Here is a 12,222-nt window from a genome sequence, read left to right on the forward strand (position 1 = left end):
CTAAGTATGACCGATAACACAAATGATAACAAACATGTCTCGCCTCACACTGTGAATTGTTTTAAGATAGTTTAAGCTTTGAATTGTTTTAAAAATATCGGTATCTTCACATGTTTCATAGTATACAATGCACATGGCAAATTGTCGTACAAAATTATATCACGCCTAAATTCTGGAAAATATTAGTATGCTTTCTGAAGTTCCAGTACCTATACGCCTGCTACTCTGCACTAACCACTACTTTCTGTTTTTTTTTCTTCAAAATCCGATCTTCAAGCTGTTTGAAGAGAGAAACCTTACACTGTCAACGGTCTTCTTAATATACGTCTCCCCTACTGGTTAACTGTTGGATCAGAAGCCTTTTAGATTTGTTTTTCTAAACAAGGTTCTTCGTCAGCAGGACCTTTCAAGGTTTATGATAAAACGCGATTTTTGACTCGTAAACACATAAACTTTCAAATGACTGTTACATAATTCACTATATTTTGCAAGGCTACCAACATTATGTGTATCTTATTCAGTGTATGTGTGGTAATAATTATCAAAGGTACCAGAATTATAATTCAATACACCAGACGCGCGTTTCGTCTACATACGAATCATCAGTGACGCTCAAATTCAAATAGTTGTAAAGCCAAACATGCCCAAAGTTGAAGAGCACTTAGGGCCCAAAATTCCAAAAAGTTGTGCAAAATATGGCAAAAGTAATTCATTCCTGGGATAAGAAATCTTTTGTTTTTCTAAACTTTTTTTTTCAAATGTAAATTTATCAAAATGACTGTATAATTGATATTCATATGAACACTGAAGTGCTGACTACTGGGCTGGTGGTACCCTCGGGGACGAAACGTCCACTTGCAGTGCCATGGACCCAGTGGTGTTATTAGTTAGGTACCAGGATTATAATTTCATATACCAGACGCGTGTTTCGTCTAGATAAGACTCATCAGTGACGTTCAAATCAAAATAGTTGTAAAGCTAAACAAGCACAAAGTTTAAGAGCATTTAGGACCCAAAATTCCAAAAAGTTGTGCCAAATACGGCAAAGGTAATCTATTCCTGGGACAAGAAATCCTTAGATTTTCTAAAAAAATATTTTTTTTTGTCAACGGTAAATTTATCAAAATGACCAACTTTTAAAGCACAATGGCGAGTTAGAACAGCAAATGTATGAGTGGAGATCGTAGTGACTATGAGTGTAGGTTAGATCTATAGTTGTCCAGCTGGTCTCTTGTTGATTAACATCGCATTTACAATTATACCGGACTCGTTCATTCTCCTTCCAGAGTTTATTCTTTAATTTTTTCCCCTGATTTATATATATGAAATTTGAACAATGGTATCCTTATGTCGCCTCTAATGTACCACCTTTTCTTCCTTTTCTGGAATTTTTACATAGCCTGCTACTGATTAATATGAAGTTGACATTTATAGTAGATCACAGGTATCACGTGCACTAAAAGTACAGTTTTAGGAATGTTGTTTTAATCTGTAGTTTGGTTGAAGAATAACAAAAGGTAATTTCTCTGTGTGGATTTTTGTTCGCTTCCTAATGCAATACTTTAAAACGCCTTTGAAACAGAGAATAATTTCAAGATCATGAGCGTTGCATGTGTTTAAATTTCAGTTCTTATTCATAAAGTAAATTAAATCTACAAAATGCAATTCATTTTAGATGAAACCCAATTGACGTACTTAAAATGTTAGATAATTAGATAATAACGTAGACAAACAAAATTGAATTAAAAATGAAACGATAATCAGTTAACCATATTGCTGAATTGTTAGATATCTTTTAAGCAATCATATTGTCATCAATTGAAAAGTGTACACACATAAGAAATATAAAAAAGTACAAGAATTAATCGTTATCATTAGACAATGATAATACATGATAAATTGTTTGCTGAAAATAAATCACAATTAATAAATAAGGCAAACCTTAACACATAATCATACCAATAAGCAAATTTCTTCACAAGGATTACACATACACCGTCACACTATAATTGATGGAATTAAACACTATCTTACAAAATTGGAATAATATTAATATTAATTTTATCTTCAGGTTTAACCAACCATTTTTCTTCGGAAGATCCCTGTTTCAAGTCAGACATGTGACAGATAGATACTTCATAGGTTGATAAAGTTGAATATTGGTTTTGTCAGTTTTTAAGGACTCTTCAATTTTTGATTTATCTTTGAAATCGGTATTTTTGTTGATAAGTGCGCCTAAATATTAAAAACAACATATCTGTTGGAAAACCGGTAGGTAATTACCAATCATAGATATATAATATAGTTTCCATCGGTACAGTATGAGATGAATAGGTCATACATTTCTGCAATTCGGCATAATCTTAAGCATATTGTTTTTCTATTTAAGGGGGTCGCGGGTCTAAATCGAATTTTTTATTTGATATAGGATTTCGCTATATTTTTCTATAGTTGAACTTTATCTTATACTGAATAGAAAAATAAAATAAAAAAAATTGCCTTCGAAAGAAGCATGCATTTTTGTAAAGGTACCTTTTTTTGTTGAACTAATAGGAGAAATAGAGGTAATATCGAAATAAAAAAGAACTTAATTACAGAAATCACTCAAATGTTACAATAGTTTATTTCAAGTACAGCTAATTTGAAAATAATAATAAAAAATATAGGTCACCGATGAGTTAAAAAAGATATTTTAATTTTCATGCCAAAAAATTGCATTTTTGCACAAAAGGGAGATACTTTTGTGCTTTTTCAATGACATCTATATTTTAAAATTCATCTGTGGCCGACACAAATCGACTTTTTTTAATGATTTTGTACCATATGATAAAGTAACAACTACTTAAGGTTATAAATAAAATTTGTAATGAAAAATAAATGTTTATTTTTTTTCTGAAATTTATACCCTCGAGCCTCCTTAATGCTTTAGAAAAGAGATTAACGGTACCATGGAAGCAAACACCTGAGGTGGGAGAAAAATAGAAACCACAATGATTAATAAAGCAGATGAGCAGACAACACTGCGCTGCTCTAGAAGGATCATTATTTTAGCCCACATGAGTATCATCGTCGCGATACTTCTGTAGAAAATAAGGACAAAAACACCATACTACAGTAAATGGGTAAATATAAAAAAACATGTGGTATGATTGCCATTGAGACAAATCTCCACAAGGGACAAAAATAACACAGAAATTAACAACCATAGGTCACCATACGGCCTTTAACAATGAGCAAAGACCATACCGTATAGTCAGCTATAAAAGGCCCCGAAATGAAAATGTTAAACAATTCTAACGAGAAAACTGACGGCCTAATTTATATATTACAAATATGCAACACATAAACAAACGGCAACCACTGGTTTACAGGCTCCTGACTTGGGACAGGCACATACATACAGAATGTGGTGGGGTTAAATATGCCTTTTTATTTAGTAACATTACATGTATCTTATTCAAATGCGAACGATATATTTAATTTTTCTAATTATAAATCTGTTGAAAAGTTTGAAATGAAAACAACTTCTTATGTGAAAAAAATCAAGAAGGCACATCACACACAATCATTGTATAAATTTTTTCTATTACTTTAGAAACAACACCAGAAATCCCCTCAACGATCCTCTATTGTTAATGCGCACATACTGGAGACGGAGTTGCACACGTACCATCAACTGACACAGATTTCTAGAGTGCTTTGATCGATTGTATCGTTTTGTTGTTGTATACCTACCTGTTTCTGGTTGGTTCTGACCGACTATGAAGACGTGTTTTTAGTCAAAGCTGGTTTTGTTTATTTTGGATAATATATCTATTTATGTAACAGGTATTTTCTAAATTTAGGCATTTTATAAAATGCCTTAAAACTTTAGGCATTTCCTACAATGCCTGTAGGATTCAGGCACTTTAAATAATAACTTATTTTCTGAGGCCTTTTACAAAACAGCTGGAAAAATCGAAAGACATTTTATTAAATGCCTGAGATTATTTAATAGAATGAAATTTAAAAAAAACAATTGAAAGCTTTGAACAAAAGAACATTTTTATTTATGATAATTACTAATTGTTAAAGTTTGCAATTTAAGAGTTATGACAAATTCACACAAGCACATAACTCGACAAGTATTTGTTATTTCTGAAAATGTTTGGATGCCAGAACTGTTACACAATAGTTGTCCTATTTTTTCGAATATATTCATTTGTGTAAAATCTGGTTTAAGCACTTTGAACACATTTTGAGAAACCTGGATCATGAACAGTTTATATGTTCCCCAAAGTGAATTGTATGATTTTTAATTATGTATGCAATGCAATAAATATTACATGCTATTTTTTACGCAATCACATTTTTTTATCAATTAAAAAGAACTGAGCACTACTCACTATTGCCTTCGTATATTTAATAATCAACACTAGTTATACAGTGGGCACTTAGAGTGCATTTAACACATCATACTATGGTATGAGTCGAAAAAATGAGGAACATGTTTTACTGATAATAAATAAACTCATCATAGAAACCAGGATCAAAATTTTATATTTACGCCAGACGCGCGTTTCGTCTAAAATGACTCATCAGTGACGCTCGAATAAAAAAATGCTTGAAAGGCCAAATAGAGTACAAAGATGAAGAGCATTGAGGACCAAACATTCACAAACGTTTTGCCAAATACAACTAAGGTAATCTATTCCTGAGGTAGGAAAGCCTTAGTTTTTCAAAAATTCAAAGTTTTGTTAACAGTTAATTTATAATTATGTACATATCAATGATAACTCAAGTCAATACAGAAGTGCTGACTACTGGACTGGTGAAAAAGAATAATTTTCGTCCTCTTCCTGTAAAAAATCTCCATACTATTATTAACTGTTTGCAGACGATGTTCCGTCTTTTCGACAGCTTGACGTTCTACAATTAGCTGGTTGTGATAGGTCTTTAACTTAATCCAAAATAACTTGATTGATGGTTTTAATATTTTTCTTCTATAAAGGCAAGTTATAGAGAAGTACAATTGAACTTTTACGCACACTTAAAGAATATTAATATGCCTTTAATAAGTCAGATTTTAAAAAGAATTCACAATAATAAATATATAGACAAATATGCCAAAAAGAAGTAGTCTGTAACCCAGATTTGTTTTCTCACAATTGATTTATGACTTTTGAACAGTGATATACAACTGTTGCATTTATGTATTATAACTATACCCATTCATGTTAAATTCAAATTCTAAGTTAAATTAAGTTTTGCTATTGAATCTGAACAATATTACAATGTGTCATGTAAGTATGTAGATTTATGTTAAAATTCATTATTACAGTCCAAGTATTTATCGAATTTAAAACGGTATATAACAATGGAATTTCAATTACTTTTTATGTACAATGTTTCATTTTTCCCTTCAAGTTTTTCTATTTCGCTGAATTAAAGAGTCAAATGTTTAAAGAAATTTGTTTATGAAACTAAAAAAAAACAACATTTAATTTTCCAATGGGAATCTTTCCGTGCACCGTTTATTTCCTGTTTCTAAAATGATGTCATCCATGGATTGTCATTGAATGACGATTTGTTCTGTACAGTATTATGTTTATTTTAAAATCATTATAGTATGTGAAACCAAAATCGTTCAAATTAATTTTTTTTCAAAATGTATATGTTGATTCAGATTGCCATAACAAAAATATAGCATGAAAAACATCTTCTCCTACTAAAATTAATTACTAATACTACATGCAACTGTCCAAGAACACTATCTTACTCCATTGTACCCATACGCGTATTTCTTTTTAAAGAAGATTAAAAATGAAAGCCGCATGATACATCTTGTTGTTCGTGTTGTTAGTGAAATCCCGGATTCTAATAGACCATTTTCAAATTACCGACTTTTTACTCCGGAGTTTAAAATTTTGTGACAGGTAACCTACTCTGTTGTTGGACTTCCTGTTACTCAGTCATGAATGAGCAACTTAAAAAAAGTAAAATCAAGCACAATCGGTACAATTGTTTGGGAAAATTTCCTGTTTTCTGTATTTTTTTAAATTACAAACAAATCGGAAAACAAAAACTTTTCCTTGAATTTTAACTGATCATATGTTTGATATTCAGTTCTTTTGGTTGTTTTGAACTGACCTTGTACCAGGATGTCTTACCGCAGAGTGGGTTACTTGTCGAAATAATATGTAATCCGGAGTCTAAAATCGGTTATATGCAAAAAGTATTTTGAAATTAAAAATGAGGTTATGACATTAAAAATATTTAATAAAACATTAATTGTGTGTAAAAATTCTGTTAAATACTCTTGACAAACAACAATCATAAAAGGCACTAACATTTACAGTAAAAAAAAAGACATGAATCATTTTAAGTACCATTGTTACTTAGAAGGACTCTATTACATGAATTGTCTAAACTGTCATCCTTGAAATTTTCACAAGGAATGTGTTCATTAATGTCCCGACTTAAATGATCTCCACCATTTTCCTCGACTTTATCACATAATGATCTATGAACACATTGAAAGTCACCTTCTGCCCTCGAAGTAAGAGTCATATTAACTGACGTAGAGTTAAATTTACTTCTAGAATGTGAAATACCACGATCCCTAATTCGTCGGCGCCATGTCCGGCGTAGGTGTGAAAATACCTGCAATCAAGATATTAATAATACAAAAATGTTTTACAACGAGATACTTCTTTGATATAATAACGAAGAAGAAAGAATCAATACGAAACTTGTTTTCGTAAAATGATACTTTCGAATCGACAAAAATGCTATAATGTTTGAGAAAAAAAACCCACCAAGATGTGGTTTCTCTTGAAAAAAAACCACAACTCAATGTTCTCGAAATACACTTTCGAATGAAATTAATATTTGATAATAAAAAAGAATTATTACAAATACGAGATACTTGATTCATAACGCTCGAAGTGCGCTGCGAGTACAAGAATTATCAAAGTAACGTCGTAATGAATTTAGTTTGAGAACAAAAGCAAATTCAAAGTTGATGAGCATTGAAAACCAAGCAATTCCATGAAGAAGTCATTATAATAAAACTACTTGGTAACCCACCTCTATTTACGATATGTTATGTATCAACGTTTTTACTAGGAAACATCAATTCGATAACAACACTTTATTGTTTATTGTTTTATTTGGTCAATAGATATAATTAGAATCAAGCATACTGCCTTATTAATGCAAGTAAAACACAATTGACAATAATCGAATAACAAAAAAGGTGTCAAAATTATGACAAAACATTAACGATGTTTCTTGCCTAGAGCAGAAACACAAACATACGACATGGATAATCTAGTCTTTTAATATCTCAAAATAGTATGTTACTGTTTGAAACAAACAGTAATAATTGCAGAGCAAAATATTGACAATTATCAATACTATCAAAACAAATACATCTATTTCGATGTTCGTCTTTGAATTCGGGATCGTTTTTCATTTCGTTTGTAATTTGATTTGTCTAAAAGGTTGTACAAAATAAACTATACTATAGCTGATTGATGGGAAAGGAAAGGGAGAAAATATAAAGGAGTAAATAAAGAGAAAAACTGTCCATTGAGTATGTAGTTAGAACACTGGTAAGTGTAATTATGGTTACCTGCATTTTTTTCTATTTCTCTGTATATCATATTTACATACAATATATTAAAAGAACATGGTATTTTTTTTTTTCGTTTCAACGTGTTATCTTATTAGTATTGTTTAGTTTCAATAAAACTATATTGTTTTACTTACTTCATTGTTTAGGAAACAAAATATCAGTGCAACAAGAAATCCCTAGAAAAAAAAATTCTTCACAATTAGAAAAATGTACATTTTTGGTCACCTTGTTCTATGCATATTTAGTTTTGACACCAGCGGACTTCCTCTCGCTTTTACTATCAGATAATATGTTTTGTGTGAGTAGTTTTGTTGTTGTAGTAAATAAAAACTAATGCGACCCGTTCAAGATCTGTCCCAAATAGGTATGAGAAATGTTGAGACAACTGTTCATAAAGACAAAATGATGCACATAATAATAATTACAGGTCACTGTGCGGTTATGTTTAGTATATATTTTGTTTTTGCAAACTGTAATTAATATTGAACTGTCTAAAAATAAATTAACATCATTTGATCAAATAACATTCTTTGAAAAGCGATCAACATGTTCTTGTTTAGACATTTCAGATGAGTATTAGATAAACTTTAAATTTTCAAGCTGAAATTTCTTTACCAATTTTTAGTTAACAAAATTTACATAGCTAGCACACAAAATAAGTACATGGCACACCGGATGAGTTTGATTTAAATCTTCCAAATCAATAACAAACACGTATAAAGAACAGTAGATGCGTATAGAATTTCGTTAATTTTCACTCAAATGATGGTTTTATTCATACATGCTTTAACAAAAAAAATAATATTTATTCATAACATTATAGATCTTCTTACCTGTAGATTGTTAATAACGATAGAAAATCGTTCGTACTGTAAACCACCTGGTTCAGTGATTGGAACTCTATAAATAGTCACAACCAACTGTATACCAAACAAAGGTATTAACACAAACATTGCCTTTAAAGCTTTTCTAAAAATAAATTAAGAATGTACTCAATATATAGTCAATACCATTTGTCTTCTTTGTTACATATTTGTTTTTGTTTTTTTAGTGATTAAGATTATAACACAATGTTGACTGATTGCTGTATATTTGAGTTTTTAACTATTACATCTGTTTGTTTTGTTCACGCATCGTTGTTAATTAATGAAATTTGATGCGACGGTTAAACTAGCTGTAAAACCAACTTCAGTCCACCATTTTCTGAAATGCTTGTACCAAGTCAGGAATATTACAGTTGTTATCTACTTGTTTGATGTTTTTGAGATTGTGATTTTGCCATTTGATAAGGGACTTTCCGTTTTGAGTATGAATTTTCCACGGGGTATGTTTGTGATTTTATTTTTTTCTAAACAAAGGTAATAACACAAACAATAAGTATGATACTATTGATATAGTCAATATAAAAAAAGAAGATATGGTATTATTGCCAATGAGACAACTCTTCACAAGAGACCGAAATGACACAGAAATAAAAAACGATAGGTCACCGTACGTCCTTCAACAAGGAGCAAAGCCATTACCGCATAGTCAGCTATAGAAGGCCCCGAAATGACAATGTAAAACAATTCAAACGAGAAAACTAACTACCTAATTTTTGTACAAGAAATGAACGAAAAACAAATATGTAACACACAAACAAACGACAATCACTGAATTCCAGGCTACTTTATACCAAACAAAGGTTTTAACACACACATTGCCTCTAAAGTTTTCCTTAAAGAATCTATATGTAGTCACTACCAACGGTATTTGAAACAACGGGTTTAACACAAAAATCACATTTAGTGCTTTTCAAAAGGACAAATATCCGCTTTACAAAGTCAGAACAAACTATAACGCAAAGATCACATCTCAAGCTTTTCTAAAAGTGAAAAAAAATATAAAGTATTCCAAAGAAAGGTTTTAACACAAATATATCATTTAAAACTTTCCTAAAGGTAAAAGTTAGTTAAATTACCATGTATGTTTAAAAATTAGTTCGTGTTAAAGAGGATAATTGAATGAGAAACTATTATGTGCACTTGTATGTTTACAAAAAAGTAAAGTCACCAAAATACTGAACTCCGAGGAAAATTGAAAACGAAAAGTCCCTAATCAAATGGCATGATCAAAGGATAAAACAAATCAAACGAATGGACAACAACTGTCATATTCCTGACTTGGCACAGTCATTTTCAAATGTACAAAATGGTGGATTGAACCTGGTTTTATAGCGCTAAACCTCTCACTTATATGACAGTTGCATCAAATTCCGTTACAAGTTTCTGTCTCTCAATTGATCTTCAGTTTATATTTAAAGAGTAATTACAATTCAGGAGGTATGAAACGTTGCTCAATGAGACTACCATTCATTATGGTTTCAAGGTCGTGGATGCAGGCATATATATTTCGTTGCAATTATTACAGTAAATGTTAAAAAAAATATAGAAAAGGTAAACCAACCAATGAACTGGGAATATATATTAGATTAATGAGTTTAATAATTCGTTAATGAATCATGTATAAATATACTGAAAGTCTAGTTTTAGAGCTTTGACATCACACAGAATAGCGAAAATAGTTTTGAAACATCATATCTTTCAATGATTATCAATTTGACTGAAGTATTCTAAATTTATAAATTATATAGGCACGTGTTTAATGGCTCATAAATAACGTTTGTTTTAATTATTCCTCTTAATAGCATAACGATGATAACTTCAAAAATATTTATAATCGATGGAAAGTTTTGGATTGATTACTATATAATATTTAGGTACTTTCTCATTTGCACAGCAGTTTATACTCATAAATAGCTACCCACCTGAAATTACTGGGTTCATTGGGGTGAGACTGCATCTGTGTGAGTAGTATCCGAAGAATGTTACAAAGGAATATTAGATTCACCTGTTCAAGATAAAAGAACATTATGATAATTATGATAATTAAGATATACATCATAAATCGATCAATACACGTTCGTATTAACGAAGGAGCCTTAACTTTCTTCGTACTTTGTATTTATAAAACTAAATTAAATGAAACCGTGATGACAATTAGACTGATATACATATAAGTATTTTCAATGTAATTTTTCATTGTAAATATGGTCTTACTATGTTGAGTTTTACATAGTTCTCATTTAAAAAGCACTGATAAAACGCTATCATGAGCTGGTCGACCATTGTGGAATATCTGTGTCACAACTGATCACAATTTTTCTCCGATTGCCGTTACAACATTTACCTTCCCTTCTCTTCTCATCAATTTGATCGTCATCTAAATTTCACTTACTCTCAGTAACATAACAGTAGCACTAGTAGAGAAAGAACTGCTCACCTTTATATGTTGCTCAATCTACAGTTTTCTTTGTAGTATTTTGTGCACGTGTTTGTCTTTTCGTCTTCGTTCTTATTGTTTTACCATGGCGTGTTTCTCTAAGAGATCTGCCATTTGTTTGTCCTTTTCGATCTTTCGCCTCTTTATTACAGTTTTTTCGATTTTCAAGTTCTATACTAGTTTTGCTAAATTAGATTGAGCTGATATCAATAACAACAAACTAAACATTTTGATTGTACGACAGTCATTACCTCGACCGACATAATGACTTACTTGAGTTTGCATGAATATGATCCGCTGATCTACTTATGTCGTCCTCAAGACGTGTGATTTTGACATTTATGTTGTGTGTCACTTGTCCATGAATATAGGATAATGTTTATAACCCGGATGAAAACTGTAGTGTTTGGTACACTGACAGACACAAGTAAATAATGCGGCTTAACCATATCTTTATTATAGAATATCAAAATTGGAAAGATGAAAAAATTAACATCGATACTTACAACTAAAAAAATAAGATTTGGTACATCAAATATCCATTCGAAATGTCCGTAGCTAGTTGACCAACAACTGAAATAAAACACAAACAAACCCATTTAAATGTTTAAGTTGATTTTGCATTACAAACAAAAAATACATTTCAGCATAAACAACAAAATAATGTTGACATATAACTATCTTTTTACAAGTTTGAACGAAGACCAAAAAATTTAACAAAGCTTCTTGTCACTATTGCAACATTAAGCATTTACGAACATCAATTGCCACTACTTCAATACTTTGAATAAAGGAAAATTATCAGGCATTGAGATATACTAAGACGAGAGACTATTTAATTTTTGATACATTCTGAAAAAACTATATTTGATGCTTTTCAAAAAGTAATCTTATATATAAGTTACGTTTATGACTTTGTTTAGTTTTCTAACTTTTTTATCAGACAGTCACTGATGTGTCACATGTAGACGAAACGTGCGTATGGTGTATCAAATTATAAGCCTGGTACCATTGATAACTAGTATGACCAACTATATTTGCCTGTGTATAACGAAATATTTAAGGTGCAATAATATCAAAACAGCAAACGTATTGAATGCAAGAGATGTGTCATATATCAAAAAGAAACGTTGTTTACAGATAAAACACTGACTTCATTGCACTTTAAAAAAATGAGGATTTTGTGGCAAGTCAAGCCAATATTTTTACAGAAAATTCAAAGACCTTATCTCAGAAGATTTAAATGTTCATATGTTAAGTATTAAAAAACTGATAGCGTACAC

The 12,222-nt window shown here is 30.7% G+C and overlaps 1 protein-coding gene across 3 annotated transcripts in view; it reads right to left on the reverse strand.

Moving 5' to 3' along the window:
* Positions 1–4,032: 4,032 nt before the first annotated feature.
* The window catches only part of LOC143065373 (calcitonin gene-related peptide type 1 receptor-like), a 49,743-nt gene continuing 41,553 nt past the window's right edge, over positions 4,033–12,222 (reverse strand). For all 3 annotated transcript variants that reach the window (XM_076238909.1, XM_076238907.1, XM_076238908.1), the window contains exons 10-14: positions 11,446–11,512; positions 10,425–10,507; positions 8,452–8,587; positions 7,753–7,794; positions 4,033–6,642 (exon numbers count right to left, since the gene is read on the reverse strand). In XM_076238909.1, coding sequence (XP_076095024.1) covers positions 6,361–6,642; positions 7,753–7,794; positions 8,452–8,587; positions 10,425–10,507; positions 11,446–11,512 — 610 coding nt within the window. In that variant the 3' untranslated portion in view covers positions 4,033–6,360. The remainder of the gene's footprint in view (positions 6,643–7,752; positions 7,795–8,451; positions 8,588–10,424; positions 10,508–11,445; positions 11,513–12,222) is intronic.

The sequence above is a fragment of the Mytilus galloprovincialis genome, chromosome 2 (assembly GCF_965363235.1).
Source record: "Mytilus galloprovincialis chromosome 2, xbMytGall1.hap1.1, whole genome shotgun sequence".
In the NCBI taxonomy this organism is placed as follows: Eukaryota; Metazoa; Mollusca; class Bivalvia; order Mytilida; family Mytilidae; genus Mytilus; species Mytilus galloprovincialis.